Source organism: Mesoplodon densirostris, chromosome 16 (assembly GCF_025265405.1).
Source record: "Mesoplodon densirostris isolate mMesDen1 chromosome 16, mMesDen1 primary haplotype, whole genome shotgun sequence".
NCBI classification, from domain to species: domain Eukaryota; kingdom Metazoa; phylum Chordata; class Mammalia; order Artiodactyla; family Ziphiidae; genus Mesoplodon; species Mesoplodon densirostris.
Window position 1 is genome coordinate 27,682,238 of NC_082676.1, and position 22,176 is coordinate 27,704,413.

The following is a 22,176-nucleotide window of genomic DNA, read 5'->3' on the forward strand; positions in this document are numbered from 1 at the left end:
GACTTGGGCTGAAAGTTCTGGGACAGAGACACTGTCTATTTCCAGCAGGACAAGAACAAGGAATCCTACAGCCCAGGAGGTGCTGGCAGCCATACTGGGACCACAGGGAGTGTCGACCGCAGCAAGAGGAAACACCCTGGAGAACAAAGTAGAGAAAGAGAAACTAGGTCCTTGGTGCCGTCGCTTGATTTCTGGTTAAAGCCTCGCCTCACCTAGAATATTTACGTACCTGAGCCCTAAATAAGTTTTGGCCAATTTGACTTGGATGTTCTGTTACCTGTAACCGAAAGTCTCCCAACACACAGAGTGGATCTGTGAGTGGCCAGAGGCTCTTGGGAGTGGGAACAGTCTGGGTCCCCAGGGAGGCCAATTCAGAGACAGAGCATAGGGTACAGGACATTGACTACTGAGTGTCCTTGAGACCGGCTGAAGGAGGGAGGAGAGGGAGGTACACGGGGCTGGGCAGGGGGAGGGGTCAAGCTGCAGTGCAGGTCCAGGGGCAGTTTCAGCCAACCCTCCAAGCAGCCCTGGAGCCAGAACAGCCTTTGGTGTTGGCACATTAAGCATCATGGAAGGTGGGAAGAGGCCCGGCTCTCTGCAGCCAAGGCAAAGCCCCAAGGCACTGGCAGCTGGAGGCCACCTGCCAGTGGCCCTCCCGGTAACCAGAGCAAAAGCCCTTGCTTGAGGGGGGTCCAGGCAGCGCCCCTCTTAAGTCCACCGTGAAAGAGTATGTGGCAGGGAACAGTGCCTGACTAGGCACCTGAGGATGAGTTGGTGTTCACGTCCATACACCGTTGGGGTAGAAGCAGTGAACAGACAGACGGCTGGACTGGAAAAGAGGTGGCCAGCAGCAGTGAAGGTCCAGCAAGTTCCCAGGTGTATCAAATTCAAGAAATCCCCCCTCCACCCGGGAACTGGCCTCAACAGGTCTGGGCACAAATCAGGTGGGAAACTGGAGTCGCACTGCACCAGGGAGGGGGTGGCCCGGAGCCACAGAACCATGGAGACTCAGGCAGGGGGCGGCGCTCCAGCACTTCTCAAGAAGTTTGGAGCCCCAGGTGCAGGCAGAACACCCCTAATCTTAAGACAAAATCCATTCCTACCTAGGCTTCTTAGGAAGCCCCAGGCACTGGCAAAGAGCAAAGGCAAACCCAGCTTTATTGGTAAAAAGGACTTGACTAGGAATTCCTACCTGGCTCAAGTAGCAGCACCAACCAAAAGAATGGAGGGAGAGGGGGACGCAGGAAGCGGAAAGAAAAAAGGAAGAACTCCAGGAAGGAAAGGAGGGAGGGAGGGAGTATGAGGAAGGAAGGAACTGCAGACCAGGGTCTGGATGGGGATGTGGTCTTGGAAAGAGAGAACTCAAGGCTCTGGGTGTGGGGAAGAGACCAGGGAGGGAGGGGTGGCCCACGGCCCCGCCATCTAGAAGGGCAGCAGCTCTTCCACAGGGATGTTGAGGTTGATGTCCATGTCAGGGGTGCACCTGGTAGGAAACAGCAAAGAGGGGTGTGAGACACCAAGCAGGGGCGCCAGAGCTGCAGGTAGGGGAGCACGGCCTCAGAGGAGTCCTGCTCTTTAGAACATTGGTACTCGCTTGGGGAGCCCAAAACACAACCTGTGACCTTACAGCAAACACACACACACACACACACATACACACACACGCACACACACACATCAAAATGGAAAAGGAACTGGTTTGGCACGACTCATGTTGCCCCACAGAGCTCTGAGGCCAAGAGGAAACAAGAGCTCAGCTCTGAAGTGCTGGGGCCCCTCAGGACGGGCGCGCTCTCTGGAGTCAGGATGACTGGTTTGGAAGCCTAACTCTGTGTCACCTTGAGCAAACTGCTTCTCCCCTCTGAGCCTCTGGACTTCACTGGGCACTTATGTAACAAGCACTCACTATGTGACAGACCCCAGGCGAGCCTCGTTTCCTCATCTGTCAAGTGGGGAGGGTCCACCTTCAGTCACCGATGGGAAGATTAAATGAGACCGTGCCAGCGTGTAATAAGTGCTCAGTAAATAACAGGCATTATCCTTTCCATAAAAGTAGCATGAGCAGTGGGTTCCCATCTGCACTATTTTCCCAGCTCAGTGACCAGCACGAACATTTACAAGGTTCCAGGATTACATTCTCCCTCCCAATTCTCTCACCCACTCTCATGGTACACACTGACGCACGCTGAAGGATTTAGACATGAAATGTCAGGATGTCTGCAATTTACAACATTTCAGAAGAAAGAAAAAGGAAGAAATGAAGATGAAGCCAATATGGCAAAAAATATAACTATTTCTAAATCTAGATGGGTAACTGGGTATTCATTATAATACTCTCTCGACTTTTCTGTATATTTGAAATTGTTCAAAATAATTGTAAAAAAAATAAATCCATCTCTGTACTGGCAATGCCCAAATTTCCATCTCCAGTCAATATCTGTCTTCTGATACCTACACTCATACCCCCAACTACCTACCTGACAGCTCCACGCTGAGGTCTCTGTAAATTAAACTCAGTGTCCCAGTCAACTGCTGACTGACCTGCGTAAGCATCCTTCACCCCCCGGCCCCAGCCTTCCCTGTCTCTGGATCTGGCACCACTACCCACCCTGTTACAAAAGCCAGAATCCCAGGGGTCATTCTTGACACCTCCGTGTCCTTGACTTTCCACATCCAAATATCACCAAGGCCTACGGATTTACCTTCTTCAATACTTCTCCGCTCCATCCATCTCTCCTCTCTCTTCTGCCACCACCGTGGCCAAGCCACCCCCTACACACACGACTGCCGGCACACCCAACCAGACTCCCAGCACCTCCTCTGGCCCCTCTCCAATATCTTCTCCACCCTCTTTTCAAAGTGACTTTTCTTGGAATGCAAATCTGATGTCACCACTCAGCTTACAATTTCTTTGCTTTCAGGGTCAAGTACCAAACTCTTCCCTGGGTCTACCGAGCCCTGCACGGGGGTTCCTACCCCGTTACTCTCCCCATCCCTCTGCATTCCAGCTTCATTCAGCTCCTGGTAAACGCCAAGTTCCCTCCTACCACACATCCTGCACAGCCTCACTGCTCGGCTTGTGATCCAGGAACTGGCAGCATCAGCCTCACCCAGGAGCTTCGTAGAAATGCTGACTCCCGAGCCCCACTCCAGACCTACCGGTTCAGCATCTGCTTTGTAACGAGATCTCTAGGTGATTCCTGTGCACATTCTGGTTGGAGAAGCTCTGCCTAGGGATGCGCCATTCCCACTTTTTAGGAGGAGAACGCTTCTCCCATTCCTGGTGTCTCCCTGCCCGTGGAAGGGCCTCGGCAGGCATACTGCCCCGGCCTCTCTACTCACTCTGGCCCTGGAAAGGGGTACAACGAGCTGAGCAGTGAGTCTGGAGAATAGGATGGGGCATGGGTGGCCCTGCCCTGTTCTCTCCCAGCAACGAGCCGCCTGCAAGGACTACACTCTCCTCTGCCCCCACACAGCTGACTAAGGAGCTCGATCTGCCTGATTCTGGGTTCAGTATTCAGAAGCCAACATATCTGGAGATAGAAGCTGTTGATACATTCTCTAAAATTCACTTTATCAGAATAAAAGTGAGAGTCTGGCCCATGTCTGCCTTGCCCCTTTCAGTCTTATTTCAATGTGTTCAGAGCTCAGATAAGGACAACGGTGCCTACTCACCACACCCCCCAAGATGCCAGCACCGCCACCTGGAAATGTTCTTCCTTCAGTTCTCCCTTCAGCCCCTTTTGCCCAGTGAACTTCTATGCATCATCCTTCAGACCTTGGTTTAAACTGTCACATTCTCAGGGGAACCTCTCTTGACCCTCCAGCCTCCTCCCTGTCCGGGCTACGCTCTGCCAGCGCCACATCCATACCTGCCTCAGCAGCTCTGGGGTCAGTTGCCACGGGACATTTGTCGGTGGCTCGTTATCCATTAATGTCTGATCCCCTCCTTGGCTCCATGGTGGCAGAGCCAAGGGTTGCTTGCGCTCACCGTGCCTGGCGCTCCATAGGCACATCATAAATTTGACAGTACTTTTTAAGGAAAATAAGAGGAGAATGAAGAATAGGAGGTAGAGGAGGAGGAAGGAAAGGGAGAGGAAGAGAAGGAGATAGACATAGAAGCTAAGAAGAAGAAAAATAATTTGCAGATGGTAAGATCTGCCCCACATAGAGAGGCGTGGCCTGGTGGGATCCTCACCCTCAGACCCAGAGGGCCTGACCCAAGGGAGGGCAGGCAGAGAACTGGTTTTGGAAGGAGGGAAGTCCTTCCTTTGGGCCCCAGAATTCGGCCCCACAGAGAGAATACCCTTCTCTCCCTGCAGTGTGCCTTCCAGGCCATTCTTCTCTGGAGCCGACCACCCCACTCAACACTGTCTTCCTGAACACCCCAAGAGCTTAGGGGCGCACCCACTTGGTTGAAACATGGAATCTGGAATTGGAAGCGTCCAGAGAGATTACCTAACTCAGCCTGCTGTGCAGAGATGGGACACTAAGGCCCAAAGATGGGAAAGGTCACATCTGCTACACAGTCAGTGGCAGAGCCAAGGCAAAAACCCAGCCTCCTGCCTTCTCCACCAGGCTGCCTTCCCCGAGACCAGAGAGCTTCTTCGAGTCCAGAGCATGGCTAGTTTAAGAGGTAGCTACACAAGGATCACATACTTGGATCTCCGAAGCAGAATGTCCGCAAATACAGTCTCTCGGGGTTCCAAGATCTGAAACTGGAGCTGTTCCATCTCAGCCCTTAATATGGGTATTTCCTCCTCAAAATGGTCTATAAACTGAGGAGAGCAGGGGAAAGTGAGAAACGAAACATTCTCCAACCAAAGGGAGAAAAGGGCAAAATGAACAAGGATTATTCCTCATTCATCTACAGAAATGGCCTGGGCTTTGTCACTTTTGTCACTGGGACTTCTGGACTCCAGAGGGGGGTCCTCGCTGTGCAGGGCAGGGCTGGCTCACAAGTTACCGACGATGTTTGATGGTGCTGGAAAGGGTGAGGGGATCGTGGAGAATGGAGACAGGTTGCAAATGGGTGGCAGCGCTTGACAGTGAGAATTAATGGGGGCTGGTGGAGACGATGAAGGCCATTCACTCGGATAACTGATGAAGGTGCAAGATAACGGAAATTACCGCGAGAGGATGGTGATGGTGGACTTCATTAACACTGGTCATGAGTGATGGTCAATGACAAGAATTAAAGAGGTGAAGACCGGGGTTGGGTAGTGAAATTAAAGTGACAGTCGTGTGGTGATGCTTGGTGATGTTGCTGATGGGTCATGGCTGGTGGTGTTGGTTAATGAGGCAAACCCTAGGCCAGAACAAATCCCCTTCTCAGATGAATGACAAGTGGCATTAATGGCATTGCCAAGGAGGAAGGCTAACACCAGAGTCAGAGACCTGATGAGCGCCAGATCAGGACAAGCCTGACTCCCACAGGTCCTGGGGACCACCCACCCTCCTGCTCTAGCACAGGGGTGACGACCACCTTTGCTGCCCACTCACTTCTCGGAACTTGTCCATGTATTTCAGTATGACCTGGCTATTCCAAGTCTTCTGCAGGAGCGCTTCCTGATGAGCATGCTGGATTTTCTGCAGAGGAAGGAGAGGTCTGGCCCCCAAGTCTGGCCCCAGGGGCTACCATGCACTGGGTAGCATGGTGGGTGTGGGGGGGGGACCTGGAGGCAGAGGACAGGGAAAAAAGCAGGGCTGGGGGCAGGACCTGGATACCTGCCACAGTGGCTGGCTACTCACCACCACCAGAGACCTCAGTAGGTTTTTTTTCTTATTCTGAATCTGGTTGGACATAGATGCCAGGACCGTTCTGCACATCTCACTGAGGTCATCCAGCTCATCCTGGGGGTCAGCAGGAGGGTGTTGGTCACCAGCCTTGCCTCCCACATGGTCTGGTGAGGCAAGGCCATGGGCTCACCTACCTGCTGGCTGTCCTTCACCTGCTGCAGCTGGTGCACAAGGTTGGCAACCTGGACCGACTTGATGGGATACTCACGGTCCATGTAAGTGCTCATGAAGCTCACTTTCTTATGGACCTTCTCGATCTTGGCATCCAGCTGTTCCACCTGCTGCTCCAGGTCTGAAGAGATCAGGAGGGACAGAAGGCAGGACCCTCCCTCAAGAACCCCTCTGGGGAGACCCAAGAGGCAAAGCTCTCCTTGACCAATGAATTGGGGTCTGGGCTGAAGCAGGTTCACACAAGGCTAGGAGGTGGTGGACAGTTAAGCCCCTAGAGAGCTCTCTGCCTTCACAGGAGAAGAGGCAATGCTGGGTAGGAAAGAAACTATCCCAGTGCCAAATCCCTTGGCAAGCCCCGGCTCTGCCACTGCCACTGCATGACCCTCACCAAGACCCTCCCTCTCTGGACCTCAGTCCCCTCATACACACGCTCCCAAAGCAATGAGCCCAGTGAAATGGGGCAACACTGCCTCCCGAGACATGACCAGGGCAGGAGTAAGACAGTCTATCCTGCCACCCTCCATGGAGGGGATCCCCAGCATCTAAGGCTGCCTGACACACCGCCCCTCCCCTCAGAAGGCTTCTAGTCTGCTCAGGGGAAAGAAACCACAGGCTCAGCAGGTCTGTGGCCAGTGACCTGTTCCAGCCACTGACTCCCAGAGGGACCCTGGCAAGAAAGAGGGAGGCTGAGATTGGATGCTGGCTCCTAGCTGTGTAACCTTCAACCGGCTACTTCACTTCCCTTACCCTCAGTTGCCTCATCTGTAAAATGGGAGAAAAGAAAAACTTCCCTGCCTTACAGGTAGTCGGAATGATGGAGAGTGAGCCCATAAAAACAAAGCACGTAGGGCCTGCAGGCACTAAGTGCTTGAGAAGTAAGCTGTCAGCTGTGCATCTTAGCAGTCCCATCGGCCTCAGAAGGGAGGTGATGGGCCTGATGGTTTCTGAAAGGGAGGTGCAAGGGGAATGCCCAGCAGCTGACCTGCCCAGAGGGCCAGGTGAGGGTCAGGGAGTCCGCCCCAGGGATTCTTACTGTGTATCTTGGATTCCTCCTTCTCCTCCCATTCCTGAAGCTCACACTTCATCTGGTGCAGCTTCTTCTTGTTTGAGTACTCCAAGATGTCAGCGATGGTCTGTGGGAGTGGGGGGCGGGGAGGGGGGTCAGCTCACCCCAAGCCTCCACTGGTGCGGCCAAAGCACGGACTGTCAGAGGACTCAGCACTTCCTCAGAGGAGTCTCCAAACCCAACCCCACACATACTGTGTGCCAGGCACAACTCTTCGGGGTGGGTGCTGTTGTGCCCCAGTTTTTCAGGGCTCAGAGGTTAACTCAAAGTCTTCCAGCTAATAAGTGCTGATGGGGATGAGTCCCCACCCCCCCACACCCCCAGTCTGATTCCAAAGCCCAGGTAGGTGGGCGGGGGGCGGGGGGGGGGCGGCGGAGTGTGTAAGAGATGTATCCTCCACATGGAGGAGGCAGCTTGCGCAACGGGCCGGGAGAGGCCAGGAGAAAGCAGGAGAGGGCGCCCAAGCGCTCAGGAGGGCGGCGTCGCGGGCTGGACCGCAACGCAGGGCAGAGGCAGGGCTGCGGGGCCACGGAGGGGGCTCACCAAGAAGACGTCCTCCTGCTGCAGCATCCCCCGCACTTTCAGGGCCGAGCTGTCGTCCGTGTCCTGGATGGTCTTGATCAGTTGCCCACAGAGCTTGGTGAGGAAGTCCTCGTGATCGCAGAGCTCCTGGTGCGCGGCTTGCCGGTTCCTGAGCATCGTCTGCAAGCGGAGGAACAGGGAAGGGGGGCAGTGTTCCGTGATGCGCGGAACTGGCCGGAACCTCCGGGAGCCTAGGGACCACTTCCCTCCCGCCGCAATCCGCCCCCTTGTGGCCTCGACTGGTAAATGCCACCCGAGCTGGGCGGCGGTTCCCCATTGTCTGCGGGTCAGAGCACCTTGAATTATTTCATCCTTTCTGAAACACCCATTTTCCCATAATTTTACACTCTGAGGTGGGGATATATCTTACAGTTGGTGGCGTGTTACAGTCTAATTGACAAATATTTTATTAGTGGGTAATTAAGATAAAGGTACGCCTTATTATCAATGGCTTCTTAGACTCGATGAACTATATAGTACTAGCAATAATAGAAAACGCCCAAGTAGGAAAGAAGATGGCCGAGGAGACGGGCCTTGTCTGGAGAAGAAGCAGGAGAGGCAGAGTGGATGATAATCGCTACCATTTCTCATCAGGCAGCGGAGCTGGGTGAGGACTGTTTCATACAAAAGCCCCTGGGAAAACAATGAGCCTCTAAGGGATTAAGGGACTTGCCTAAGGGCCCCCAAGCAGGTACACATAACCTACAATAATAATAACAAGAACAACTGCTGAGGGCGCCTCACTCAGCAGGCGGCTCAGGGTATCAGCTTACCCTCCAACAACCCTATGTTCCCCAGCTCTAATTTACTGATAGGTGGATGTTCAGGCAGGTTACATGACTGCCCCAAAGTTGCACAGACAGGAAGTAGTGGCACCGGAACTCGAAAGGCAGACTTCTGACTCCCAATGTCTATCTTTCCACTACACTAAGATGAGGAACTGAGTGGGCCTAAAGCTGCAAGGTGGGCTGAACCTCACAGGGATCAAGACTTGGATGTGGGCTTCCCTGGTGGCACAGTGGTTGAGAGTCCGCCTGCCGATGCAGGGGACGCGGGTTCGTGCCCCGGTCCGGGAGGATCCCACGTGCCGCGGAGCGGCTGGGCCCGTGAGCCATGGCTGCTGAGCCTGCGCGTCCGGAGCCTGTGCTCTGCAACAGGAGAGGCCACAACAGTGAGAGGCCCGCGTACCGCAAAAAAATAAACACTTGGATGTTAGGCCTCGACACACCTTGGTTCAAATGCCAGCTCTGCCACTTCCCACCTAAGGGAACCTGGGCAAGTCAGTCAGCCTCCCAGAACCCTGCTATACTCATTCCGTATGTTAGGAAACTAATACCGGCTTCAGAGAGCTGCTGCTATAAAAAACAGATGAGGTAATATTCACAATCAAGCCACTTAGTGGCGCGCCTCACACACTCAGTGACTAGTCATCATTCTCACCGGTTCTCACCCTCCACCTCTGCCAGACTATGTGCTCTCTTCTTTATTCCTTCTGTTCTTCATTTCTCTGTCCTTTGCTAGAAACTACCTCTTCCTAGCCCTCAGCTGCCATATTCCTCACACAATAATGAGTAATAGTGCAAATGCATAGAGTACTTATTATGAACTCTAAAGTATGCTAAGCACTTCCCACGCACTACCTCAGTTGGGACTATTGTTTTTGTTTTTGTTTTTTGCGGTACGCGGGCCTCTCACTGTTGTGGCCTCTCCCGTTGCGGAGCACAGGCTCCGGACGCGCAGGCTCAGCGGCCATGGCTCACGGGCCCAGCTGCTCCGCTGCATGTGGGATCTCCCCGGACAAGGGCACGAACCCGTGTCCCCTGCGTCGGCAGGCGGACTCTCAACCACTGCGCCACCAGGGAAGTCCACTTGGGACTATTATTATCCCCACTTTAGAGAAGCAGAACTTGAGGGTCAGAGGGATGCAGTACCTTACCCAAGGTCACACATCGCAGAGCCGTTGTCCTTGAAGTCTGGGCTCCTAGCCACTCCACCATCTTGCCTTCACATCTCCAGACCAAAACATCTCCAAATATGGCCCACAGGGACCAGAAGCATCTTGTGAAAAATGCCAGTCTCTGAGTCTCGGGCCCACTGAGCCCCACTCCCAGGTGATTCTGATAAAGTGTAGAATTAATGACCTCTGCTCTAGAAATGGATCTTCCCTGACCACCAGCTCTAGGGTAGAAACCCTGCTTTGTGTCGGTCCTGACCCTTACCCAATTTGTAATTACATAATTACAGTTTGTAATTATGTCTCCCCTTTTCCCAATTTATTTTTCTCCTAGGACTCATCACTACCAAACATAACATGTTTTTCTTATTATCTTGTTTCGTGTCTGTCTACTCAACTAGAATTTTACAGCCAGGAGGGCAGGGGCTTTGGTTGTTTTATCACAGCTACAGGTATCTCCAGCACACAGGACAGTGCCTGGAGCTCCATAAGTATGGGTTGAATAAACTGATGAGTACTATTCTTTGGGGGTTTTAATTCATTTATTATGTGTCTCCCCACTAAAGTATAAGCTCCATCATAGCACCAATTCTAAGGGCCGTGTTCATGGCTGTGTCCCCAACACCCGGCTTGGTGCCTGGCATATCATAGGCATTCTCTCAGGAGTTGTTGATCGAATAAGTGACTGTCCTAAGGCTGAGGGGCAGAGTCAGGATCCTACTTCATATCCAAGAACAAACCAACTGAGTCACTTCTGCTCCCTTGCTCTGTTTCCCCCTTGTCCCCACAGCCCATTCTGCACACAGCAGCAGCAGCCCAAGGACTCCTGTGAAAATCTAAGTCAGATCATATCCCCACTCTACTCAGAATCCTCCAGGGTCTTCCTGCCTTACTCTATACAAACACAAAGCCTAATCATGGACTACAGGGCTGTATACAAGCTATCTCCTTCCCCCCACAGCCCACCATCTTTCTTCCTCATCACCTGGCCCATCACTGACCTCACACCAACCTCAGGGCCTTTGCACTTCCAGTTCCTCAGCCTGGAACATTCCCCCTCAGATGTCACCACCTTAGCAGCCTTCCCTGACCACCCTCCTAAAACAGTCATGGCTACTCCACCCTCTGTGCCTCTTTAGCCCCTAACCTTATTTTACACTTCTTCATAGCTCTTACCCTCACTACACATATTACATTTTTATCTGTCTTACTTATTGTCTGTCTCCCCGAGTAGAATGTGAGCTCCCTAAGGTCAGAGGCCACATCACTGGTGAATCCCCACACCTAGAACAGGGTCTGGCACATAGTAGGTGCTCAAATATTTGTTGACTAAACAAATGAATGATTACAAGAGACAGTATTAGGAACTCGTTAGGAGCACAACTTTTAGAGCCAATTGTCCAAGTTCATGTTTCAAACAAAAACACATAAACCCTTCTAAAGTCAGGATAAAAATAACATCAGAAATATGAGTTCCTACTTTACAAACGCAGGGCTGCCTCTAAACCATTTTTGCAAAATTGAAGGTTAAAGGGAAAAAAAGGTTTCAAGGCAAATACATTTTCCCCTATTCCTTTATATAACAGTCATTGTTCATTGACTCATCATATTAAAAACTTTCCTGAAGAAGTTAAGAATTCTTCTATAGTATTTTGTAGTATTTATAGTATTTGGTATTTTACTTTCTCCTATGGACACAAAAGCCCCCTCTTCTTCTAGTCATTTCAAATACTTTGAAACAATGTTCAGAAGCCATAAAAAAACAGTGGATGATAAGAAAATCAATTTTCAAAAGTTCTATTAGTTGATGTGAAATTTTTTAATAGTAAGCTCCTAAGCCTTGCTTTAAGATGCACTGTATTCCATGAAAGGCTAATTTACTGGAAATTTTAAAATGAACAAGCCACTAAATTGTGTTCCTAATGCAGTAAAATAAAAAGTGATTCTGCTCAGAGGGAGCATAGTCCTGCCAACACCTTGATCTTGGACTTCCGGCCTCCAGAACTGTGAGACAATAAATTTCTATAGTTTTAAGTAAAAAAAAAAAAATTAGTGATTTGTTTCCCTGTGATCCTCCAAAGGTGAACAGCAAGTTGGTTTTATTTGTTCTTTTATAGATGTTCATATATTTCATGTTTTAATGCATTGTAGTCATTAATGTTAAAAAAAAAAGTGATTCTGATCATTTTCCTGAGTCTTAAACACAAAGGCAAGGGACTTCCCTAGTGGTCCAGTGGTTAAGACTCTGTGCTCCCAATGCAGGGGGCACAGGTTCGATCCCTGGTCAGGGAACTAAGATCCCACATGCCTTGTAGCGCAGCCAAAAAATACAAAAACAAAGGCAAACTGCTGTTTGCCTAACTGGCTTTGACCCCTGGTACTGCATTTTCTAGCTGCGTGGTCTGTGTCATCCCCCTGCACCTCGGTTTCCCCATCTGTAGAAGAGGGATGATGATAAGCGTGCCCACGGGGTTGCTGTGAGGAGGAGGGGTCAAGTCAGGCACCCATGAAATGCTCAGTGCGTGTTTGCTATCGCCATCCCCCGCCCCCTGCCCTGGGCCCTGGTGCCTGTGGAAAGATGCTCGTCATACTCTCATTAGTTGGATTTTGCTCTGTGTCTTCCCCGGGTCCAACTTTCCTCTGCGCAGTTCTAGTGGATCCCTCGGCTGGCTTGTCATCCACAAGGTGGGCTTGGATTGCAACCCTAGGGTATAGGAAAGGACAGAGAGAGTGTGAGGGTAGAGGCAGGTCTGGGGTCAGGTCCCAGGGAATGCACCAGCCATGAGAGACCTCAATGCCATCCACTCATGTCCTTATAATGTACGACAGTGAGACTGAGGAATGAAGCTCACATCCATCAGTTAGCTCCCAGGCCCCACTCTGAGCTTTGTTATAAAGGACAGAGAAGCCCAGGAGACTTCCACATACCACAGTGACTGTGGGGTTAAACAGAGGGGAGGAGAGGGGTAGCAGCAGGAGATGGCCAGACATCCCCAATCTCTCCCACCAAGCTGGCCGGGGGCAAGCTCAGAAGGGGTAAGGGTTAATAGCAACAACTAATGAACCAGACAACCTGGGTTTGAATCTGGATTCTGTCTTCTACTAGCTATATGACCTTGGGCAGGTCACATGACCTCTCTGTCCCTCAGCTTTCCCATCTGTAAAACAGAAGTAATCATCATGCCTACCTCACAGAGTTGTAGTGAAATTAAATAAGAAGTTACTATAAAGTATTTGGAATAGTGCCTAACCCACATTCAGTGCTAAATATAAATACTAGTTGTCACTGTTATTACCAATGACCTGAGAATTGGGATCAGGACCACAGCATCAGATAAAGGCACAGGAGCCGTGCAAAATGCTAACCAGCTGTCTCCGGAACACCTGTAAAAGCTGTGGTCCTGCCGGATGAGAAGTACACGAAAATAATTCAGATCAGAAGAAGGCATTCGGAGGGCATGTTCTGAGAACCCCTGCTTCCTCTCCATGCGTCCTGCGCAGTTATGAGGCAAATCACACAGATCATCATCACAAACGCTGCTGCTGCCTTGTCAGCCCCTGCCAACATCTCTGTTGGAGGTGCAACCCAGTTCATTTTTGAAAAATATTATTTCTTTTATGGATCAATATCCTTAATTTAGTATTAAGTGTTGAAGTGACAAAGTAAAATTAGAGTAATTTTGTGTTAAAGTTATGAATTATCTGTATGTATCTGGTATTTAATTGTATTGTTTGAGAGATGGAGTGATTAATAGATTAATTTTTGGTTCTAATTTAAAATGTGTAAGTGAGATTTTGATTTAGATTTGTTTTAAGTTGAAAGGTTTAATACACTCTTATTAAGTGTGTATAAATTACCACAACTTTTTTTTTTTTTTTTTTGCGGTATGCGGGCCTCTCACTGTTGTGGCCTCCCCCGTTGCGGAGCACAGGCTCCGGACGCGCAGGCTCAGCGGCCATGGCTCACGGGCCCAGCCGCTCCGCGGCATATGGGATCCTCCCAGACCGGGGCACGAACCCGTATCCCCTGCATCGGCAGGCGGACTCTCAACCACTTGCACCACCAGGGAGGCCCAAATTACCACAACTTTTAAATGAACATAAGATTATCCATATTTAGAAGTTTATTTATTAGATATACAAGAATTACATTAAATACCCAATGGTTTTGTTAATCAGAACAAGTGAGCTTTTTGAAAATGAAAGTGAATATATTAAATTTTAAAGGTGGCTTAAACGATTTAGGAGAATTTAATTAACCAACTTCCAAAACCCCCTTCACAAGGGTTTTTAAAAATTATAACATTTGTAAGCTGAACTTAAATACTTAGGAAGATTTGTCGCTTTAATAAGGAGTATTTCTTTTCATTAATGGTGGTAGGCGTGATTTATCTTTTTTGTAATTAAACTTTTTATTTTTAAATAAATTCAGATTACATTTACTTAAGAAATAATGCAGAGAAATCCTATGTTCCCTTAACCCAATTTTTCCCGACCGTAACATCTTGCAAAACTAAGTACAATATCACAACCAGGACATTGAAAGACTGAACATTTCCACAACCACAAGGATCGCTCGTGCTGCCTTTTATTGCCACACCCACTTCCCTCCCCTTCCATGCTCCCCCTACCTCTGTCAATCACTAATCTGTTCTCCATTTCTACAAATTCTGTCATTCCCAGATGGTTATACAAATGGAATCATACAGTATGTCACTTCTGAGATTGGCTTTTTTCACTCAGCATAATTCTCTGGAGATTCATCCAAGTTAGTGAATGTATCAAAAGTTCTTTCCTTTTTCTTGCTGAACAGTACTACATGCTACGGAATGGATGTACCATAGTTTTTGTTTGTTTGTTTGTTTGTTTGTGGTACGCGGGCCTCTCACCGCTGCGGCCTCTGCCGTTGCGGAGCACAGGCTCCAGATGCGCAGGCCCAGCGGCCACGGCTCACCGGCCCAGGCGCTCCGCGACATGTGGGATCTCCCCGGACCGGGGCACGAACCTGTGTCCCCTGCATTGGCACGTGGACTCCCAACCACTGCGCCACCAGGGAAGCCCACCATAGTTTGTTTAACTACTCACTCATTAAAGGACATCTGGATTGTTTCCAGTTTGGGGGTATTACGAATAAGGCTACTCTGAAACTCTCATGCACTTTTTTTTTTTTTCACTTTTTTAAATTGAAGAACAGTTGATTTACAAGTTGTCTTAGTTTCTGGTGTACAGCAAAGTGATTCAGTTATATATATATATATATATATATATATATATATATATATACTTTTCATATTCTTTTCCATTATAGTTTATTACAAGATATTGTTGTAATAAACAACAAGTTTATATATAGTTCCCTATGTTATACAGTAGGACCTTGTTGTTTATCTATTTTATATATAGTAGTTTGTATCTGCTAATCCCAAACTTCTAATTTATCTCTACACTCACCTTTCCCCTTTGGTAACCATAAGTTTATTTTCTTTTTTTTTTTTTTTTTTTTTGTGGTACGCGGGCCTCTCACTGTTGTGGCCTCTCCCATTGCGGAGCACAGGGTCCGGACGCGCAGGCTCAGCGGCCATGGCTCATGGGCCCAGCCGCTCCGCGGCATGTGGGATCTTCCCGGACCGGGGCACGAACCCGCGTCCCCTGCATCGGCAGGCGGACTCTCAACCACTGCGCCACCAGGGAAGCCCCCATAAGTTTATTTTCTATGTCTGTGAGTCTGTTTCTGTTTTGTAAATAAGTTCATTTGTATCATATTTTAGGTTCCACATATAAATGATATCATATATTTGTCTTTCTGATTCACTTCACTTAGTTTGGTAATCTCTAGGCCCATCCATGTTGCTGCAAATGGCATTATTTCATTCTTTTTTATGGCTGAGTAGTATTCCTGTGTGTCTGTGTGTGTATACACACCACATCATCTTTTTTTTTTTTAACATCTTTATTGGAGTATAATTGCTTTACAATGGTGTATTAGTTTCTGCTTTATAACAAAGTGAATCAGTTATACATACACATATATCCCCATATCTTTTCCCTCTTGTGTCTCCCTCCCTCCCACCCTCCCTATCCCACCCTTCTAGGTGGTCACAAAGCACCAAGCTGCTCTCCCTGTGTTATGTGGCTGCTTCCCACTAGCTATCTATTTTACATTTGGTAGTGTACATATGTCCATGCCACTCTCTCACTTTGTCCCAGCTTACCCTTCCCCCTCCCAGTGTCCTCAAGTCCATTTTCTACGTCTGCATCTTTATTCCTGTCCTGCCCCTAGGTTTTTCAGAACTTTTATCTTTTTTATAGATTCCATATATATGTGTTAGCATATGGTATTTGTTTTTCTCTTTCTGACTTACTTCACTCTGTATGACAGACTCTAGGTCCATCCACCTCACTACAAATAACTCAATTTCGTTTCTTTTTATGGCTGAGTAATATTCCATTGTATATATGTGCCACATCTTCTTTATCCATTCAGCTGTCGACGGACACTTAGGTTGTTTCCATGTCCTGGCTATTGTAAATAGAGCTGCAATGAACATTGTGGTACATGACTCTTTGAATTATGGTTTTCTCAGGGTATATGCCCAGTAGTGGGATTGCTGGGTCGTATGGTAGTTCTATTTTTAGTTTTTTAAGGAACCTCCATACTGTTCTCCATAGTGGCTGTATCAATTTACATTTCCCCCAACAGTGCAAGAGGGTTCCCTTTTCTCCACACCTTCTCCAGCATTTATTGTTTGTAGATTTTTTGATGATGGCCATTCTGACTGGCGTGAGGTGATACCTCATTGTAGTTTTGACTTGCATTTCTCTAATGATTAGTGATGTTGAGCATCCTTTCATGTGTTTGTTGGCAATCTGTGTATCTTCTTTGGAGAAATGTCTATTTAGGTCTTCTGCCCATTTTTGGATTGGGTTGTTTGTTTTTTTGATATTGAGCTGCATAAGCTGCTTGTAAATTTTGGAGATTAATCCTTTGTCAGTTGCTTCATTTGCAAATATTTTCTCCCATTTGGAGGGATGTCTTTTCATCTTGTTTATGGTTTCCTTTGTTGTGCAAAAGCTTTGAAGTTTCATTAGGTCCCATGTGTTTATTTTTGTTTTTATTTCCATTTCTCTAGGAGGTGGGTCAAAAAGGATCTTGCTGTGATTTATGTCATAGAGTGTTCTGCCTATGTTTTCCTCTAAGAGTTTGATAGTTTCTGGCCTTATATTTAGGTCTTTAATCCATTTTGAGTTTATTATTGTGTATGGTGTTAGGGAGTGTTTTAATTTCATTCTTTTACATGTAACTGTCCAGTTTTCCCAGCACCACTTATTGAAGAGGCTGTCTTTTCTCCACTGTATATTCTTGCCTCCTTTATCAAAGATAAGGTGACCATATGTGTGTGGGTTTATCTCTGGGCTTTCTGTCCTGTTCCATTGATCTTATTTCTGTTTTTGTGCCAGTACCATACTGTCTTGATTACTGTAGCTTTGTAGTATAGTCTGAAGTCTGGGAGCCTGATTCCTCCACCTCCATTTTTCTTTCCCAAGATTGCTTTGGCTATTCGGGGTCTTTTGTGTTTCCATACAAATTGTGAAATTTTTTGATCTAGTTCTGTGAAAAATGCCCTTGGTAGTTTGACAGGGATGGCACTGACTCTGTAGATTGCTTTGGGTAGTATAGTCATTTTCACAATGTTGATTCTTCCAATCCAAGAACATGGTATATCCCTCCATCTGTTTGTATCATCTTTAATTTCTTTCATCAGTGTCTTATAGTTTTCTGCATACAAGTCTTTTGTCTCCTTAGGTAGGTTTATTCCTAGGTATTTTATCCTTTTGGATATGCTTTTGCACTGGTTTTTGTGTGACCATAAGTTTCACTTCTCTGGAACAAATGCCCAAGAGTGCAATTGTTGGATCATTATGGGAAATGTGTGTTTAGTTTCATAGGAAACTGCCATATTCTTTTCCAGAATGGCGGCTCCATTTCACATTCCCACAAGCAATGTATGCATGACCCAGTTTCTCCTCGTTGCCAACATTTGGTGTTATTACTATTTTTCATTTTACCCATTCTGATAGGTGTGCAGTGACACCTCATTGTGGTTTAATTTGCATAGCCCTAATGGATAATGATGTTGAACATCTTTTCATGTGCTTATTTACCATGTGTATTTCCTCTTTGGGTGAAATCCTCTTCATGTCTTTTGCCCATTTTCTAACTGAATTGTTTTTCTATTGAGTTTTGAGGGTTCCCAATATATTCTACAAAGCAGTCTTTTGTCAGATAGGTGGTTTGCAAACATTTTCTCCAAGTCTGTAGCTTGTCTTTTCATACTCTTAACAGAGTCTTTAAAAGAACAAAAGTCTTAAATTTTGATGAAGTCCAACTTGTCCATTTATTTCATTTTTCTTTTATGGATCCAGCTGTTTGTGTAAAGTCAAAGAACTCTTCACTTGGCCATCAGTCCCAAAGATTTTTCTCTCCTATGTTTTTTTCTAAAAGTTTTACTGTTTTACATTTTATATTTATTTTTTACTTCATTTCTCCAGTAGTTGACTGTGGGTCCTGGAGCCAAACTGCCAAATATCACAGCCTGGATGTGCCCCTCCTACCTGTGACCTTGGGAGTTACACCTGTCTGTGCCTCAGGTTCCTCATCTGTAAGAGGAGGTGATAACAACAGCACTCACCTCATGGGGTTGTTGGGAAGATTAAATAAAGTGATAGGTGTAAAGTGTTGAGAACAGTATCTAGCACATAGTAAGTGCTTGGTATATGGTAACTGCTCTTGTTCTGGTTGTGGGTGTGTCATTTACGTATCTCACTGCTTCCCCAGTGAAAGAAAAGGGCAAGAGTTTCCTTGTAGATGCTGTTTGAATAGGGTCTAGGACCAAAGACAAAAATTCAGTCACTACCACCAGGTCTTGTGCTCATCACTTTATATCAATGACTCTCAACAGGGGTGTTTTAGATATATTGGCAGGGGGGGATCTGTGGGTTCTCATTGGGGGCCCAACTGGCATCTGTAGGTGGGGGCCAGGGACACGAGACATCCCCCAGAACAGGACAACCCCATAGAACATAGAATTCTCCTGTCCTGCATTACTCTCCTAAGTCCTACTAGATATGACATAGGTAAAACCCCTATTTATAACAATCTGATCCCAGAACCTGACTCTGTTTTACATATAGCCACAAAGAATATTTTTCAGGGTTTTACTATAATGCTGAATTTTCCAAGAAAGCAGCTACAATCAAGGGAAGATTGTGCTTTTTTTGTTTAGAACTTTACCAAGAGATGGGCACCACTTTGGAAATCACAGTTGCAATGAAAAATCCCTCTTGGTATTTTGAGTCCCTGATTTCCCACCGTGTGTCACTCTGCATTTGCAACTGTTATGTTCACCATGACTCCACATCTATGAGTAAGCTTCTGAAGACTTTCTAATGTCTTCTAGTGGACTCCATCCTGAGCATTTACATACTGAAATATACTTTATTTAACTATAAATAACTTTCCATTTCCTTTACAGTTATGGCATTAAATTAATATTTAAAAATTATATATGTATGTAGGTTATATTATCTATAAAGTTTATTTCAGGATACTAAAGGAATATTACAAAATATTTGTAATAGGGCCTCCCTGGTGGCGCAGTGGTTAAGAGTCCGCCTGCCGATGCAGGGGATACGGGTTCGTGCCCCGGTCTGGGAGGATCCCACATGCCGCGGAGCGGCTGGGCCCGTGAGCCATGGCCGCTGAGCCTGCGCGTCTGGAGCCTGTGCTCCGCAACGGGGGAGGCCACAACAGTGAGAGGCCCGCATACCGCAAAAAGAAAAAAAAAAAAAAAAAAATATTTGTAATATTTGTCATTAAAAGGAGTGTTGGGTCTGAATAACAATGCTTTACACAGATCTTCTCATTTAATTCTCACAACAATCCTATCAGGTAAGGATTAGTGTCCTCATTTTACAAATGAGAAAACAAAAACTCATTCATCTCTCTCACTTTCCCAAGACAGCAGATGTCAGAACGAAGGTCTGAACCCATGTCTGCCTGAGCCAAGGCCTCAGAACTCCCCTGGAAGGCATGACAGTGATGTGGCAGAGATTATCCCAAGTTCACCAAACCCTGTTTTCTTTTCCTCTTGGACACATAGTTGGACTATGTTTCCCATCTTCCCTTGTGGTTAAGGGTAGGCATGTGACTGAGTTATGGACACTGGAATATGAGTAGAAGTGATGTGTATCACTTCAAGTCTGTGCCCTGAAAAAGAAAGGGCAGGATCATCCATACTCCTGCTCTCTCTCTTCTCTCTCTGCAGGATGCAAAAGTACCCAGCAGAAGACTTCAAGGCCTTAAAAAATGTCATTGCCACAAGGTGAATGAGCCTAGATCCCTGAATGATCACGTGAAAAAGATTACTCCCTCCCCGCTAGATCCACAAATGTACTTCGACATAAATGAGAAATATGTTTCTGTATTAATACTTGATATCTGGGGATGGTTTGTTATAGCAGTTAGCCTACCCTGATATAAATGTTGTCACCAACGGCCAAGAGCATCCACTCCATCCTGTCACCAACTCCACCAGCACCCAAGTGCCTCTGCCCACCTGGCTGAACGGTAGTCCAGGTCTTCATTTTGCTTTTCTTAGTGTTGACAGTTCGTGGGATTGGAGACAGAGTAGATGGCTTGGCTCTTTGCTTGGACCGCTGCCGTGGAACATTATCCTACCAGACATAACACAAATCAGTCACAGAGCTCATGGGCTCAAATCCCAGCTTCCCCCCTTACAGATATCTGTGACCTTGATCAAGTGGATTTACCTCTCCGAGCCTCAATTTTCTCATCTGTAAACTGGATCTAATTATAAAAGCTACCTCCACAGGTTGGTACAAAAATTCCAAAAGATGATATTTGTAAAGCATGTGGTAAGTGTTCCATAAGTGTTAGCTATCACTTTTTCAGCAGCCAGCCAGAATTTACTAAGCACATCGGCTGGGAGGTGCTAAGAACTGCGAGAAACAGAAGGCATGGAGAAGACCCAACAGGAAAGCAATCAGAGATAAATAAGAGAGCAGCATAATACACCCTTACATCCTGATAGGTGGTGAGAAAACTGAGCTTCAGAGCCACGCCCCGGGTCCCACAGCAAATGCATGACAGAGCCGGGCCTGGAATTCAGGTTTCTGGATTCTATTGCCCAGGACAGTCACAGCCGTGGGCGTTGAGAGCAAGCTGACTGCAAGCCCAGGGTCAGCAAGCCCCACCCACATACCTTCCCTAGCCCTCTTGGACTCACCAGAACCTGGAACTGGGGGACTGTGGAGCAAATCCCAGCGTGGTTGAGTCTGGAAAGTGTTGGGGCGGGAAAGAACTCCCATCATTCCCAACCCACGGGATGCAAGCAGCAAACGTGAAACTGGCATGGGGTCTCGAAGCCGAAACCTCACCCACCAGGGGACACAAGCCAAGCAGGAGCTGGCGAGCTCGAGGGGGAGGCGGGGCTAGGGAGATAGGGCGGGGGGAGGGCGGGGTCAAAAGACCTTGGGACAACACCCGGAGAGTACCCAGCCAGAGATAGGTTGGGCGCACGCATGCGCGGTCCACAGCCCCTCCATACGCCTTTTACGTGTTTCGGAAAGACGCGCGCCATTAGGGAGAATGGAAGAAGAGTCCGGAGGCGTTGGGCCCCCGATCTTTTGGGATGCCTATTTGTTTGGCTTCTCCAACTTCCTTGTCTCAGCGTGGGTCGCGCGGTAACCAAGGCCACTCAAACTTCCCAGCGAGACCTGCCGCTTTCTTGCCTGTGTTGGTCTCCAAGGAAACGGACGCAGACTACCGAACGCCTAGAGGAACGAATATCGCAAGGGAAAAAGTAGCTCTCTCCACATTCTTCTCATCGTGGTTTCAAATTCCCCTCAGCTGGCCCAGCCTATCATGCTAAAGAATTATGTCATATTTCTCCTCTCAGCAAACCTCCATCAATTCCTTCTCCATCCTTACTCTTGGCTAATGACGTTGCTTCCTATTTTACGAGGAAAATCATGGGGCTCAGTAAACTCACAATTTCACATCACTTCATTTACCCACCTACATGCCTCCCTCCTGAGACTATGTGTAAACTGCCTACTGACACCGATTCCTACAATTGTGCACTGAATCCTGTCCTCACTCATTTTCTCTATGAAATTCCCCGGGCAATTCCCGTTTTCTCCATCACCCTTTCCTCTGTATTATTCTCATCGCTTTACCAACATAGTTTAACTTCTCCTATTAAAAAAAATGACCACTTAGCATCCAGCTACCCTCCCGTTTCTGCTTCACTTTACAGCAAAACTTCTAGAGAGGTTTGCCTACTGTTTCCCATTCCCTTCTGCCTGTTCAGTCAGGCTTACCCTCCACCTCTCCTCTGGAACTGCCCTTGTCAACGCTACCAGTCACCTCCGTTTTGCTAATCCCCACGGTCACCTCTCAGTCCTCATCTTAGCCTGTCTGCAGCATTTGACACAACGGATCACTCCCTCCTTGACACACTTTCTAAACTGGTGTCCAGCAAACCACTCTCTTGTGTTGCTTCCTACCTACTTCTCTTCTCCT

General features: G+C 47.6%; 1 protein-coding gene across 4 annotated transcripts; it reads right to left on the reverse strand.

The window, feature by feature from the left end:
- Nucleotides 1–1,140: 1,140 nt before the first annotated feature.
- On the reverse strand, nucleotides 1,141–21,067 carry C16H20orf96 (chromosome 16 C20orf96 homolog). Of its 4 annotated transcripts, XM_060078951.1 has the most exons (10): nucleotides 20,879–21,067; nucleotides 20,189–20,306; nucleotides 12,164–12,276; nucleotides 7,580–7,738; nucleotides 7,004–7,103; nucleotides 5,934–6,091; nucleotides 5,752–5,853; nucleotides 5,503–5,589; nucleotides 4,660–4,778; nucleotides 1,141–1,483 (listed from the first exon to the last, which is right to left on the reverse strand). In XM_060078951.1, exons 2-10 carry the CDS (start codon nucleotides 20,214–20,216, stop codon nucleotides 1,423–1,425), a joined length of 927 nt encoding a protein of 308 aa, XP_059934934.1. In that variant the 5' UTR covers nucleotides 20,217–20,306; nucleotides 20,879–21,067; the 3' UTR covers nucleotides 1,141–1,422. The 4 variants fall into 4 exon arrangements, with proteins under 4 accessions (XP_059934934.1, XP_059934933.1, XP_059934935.1 ...); XM_060078950.1 differs by lacking the exon at nucleotides 20,189–20,306; XM_060078952.1 differs by lacking the exons at nucleotides 20,189–20,306; nucleotides 20,879–21,067 and adding an exon at nucleotides 20,103–20,181.
- Nucleotides 21,068–22,176: the final 1,109 nt, after the last annotated feature.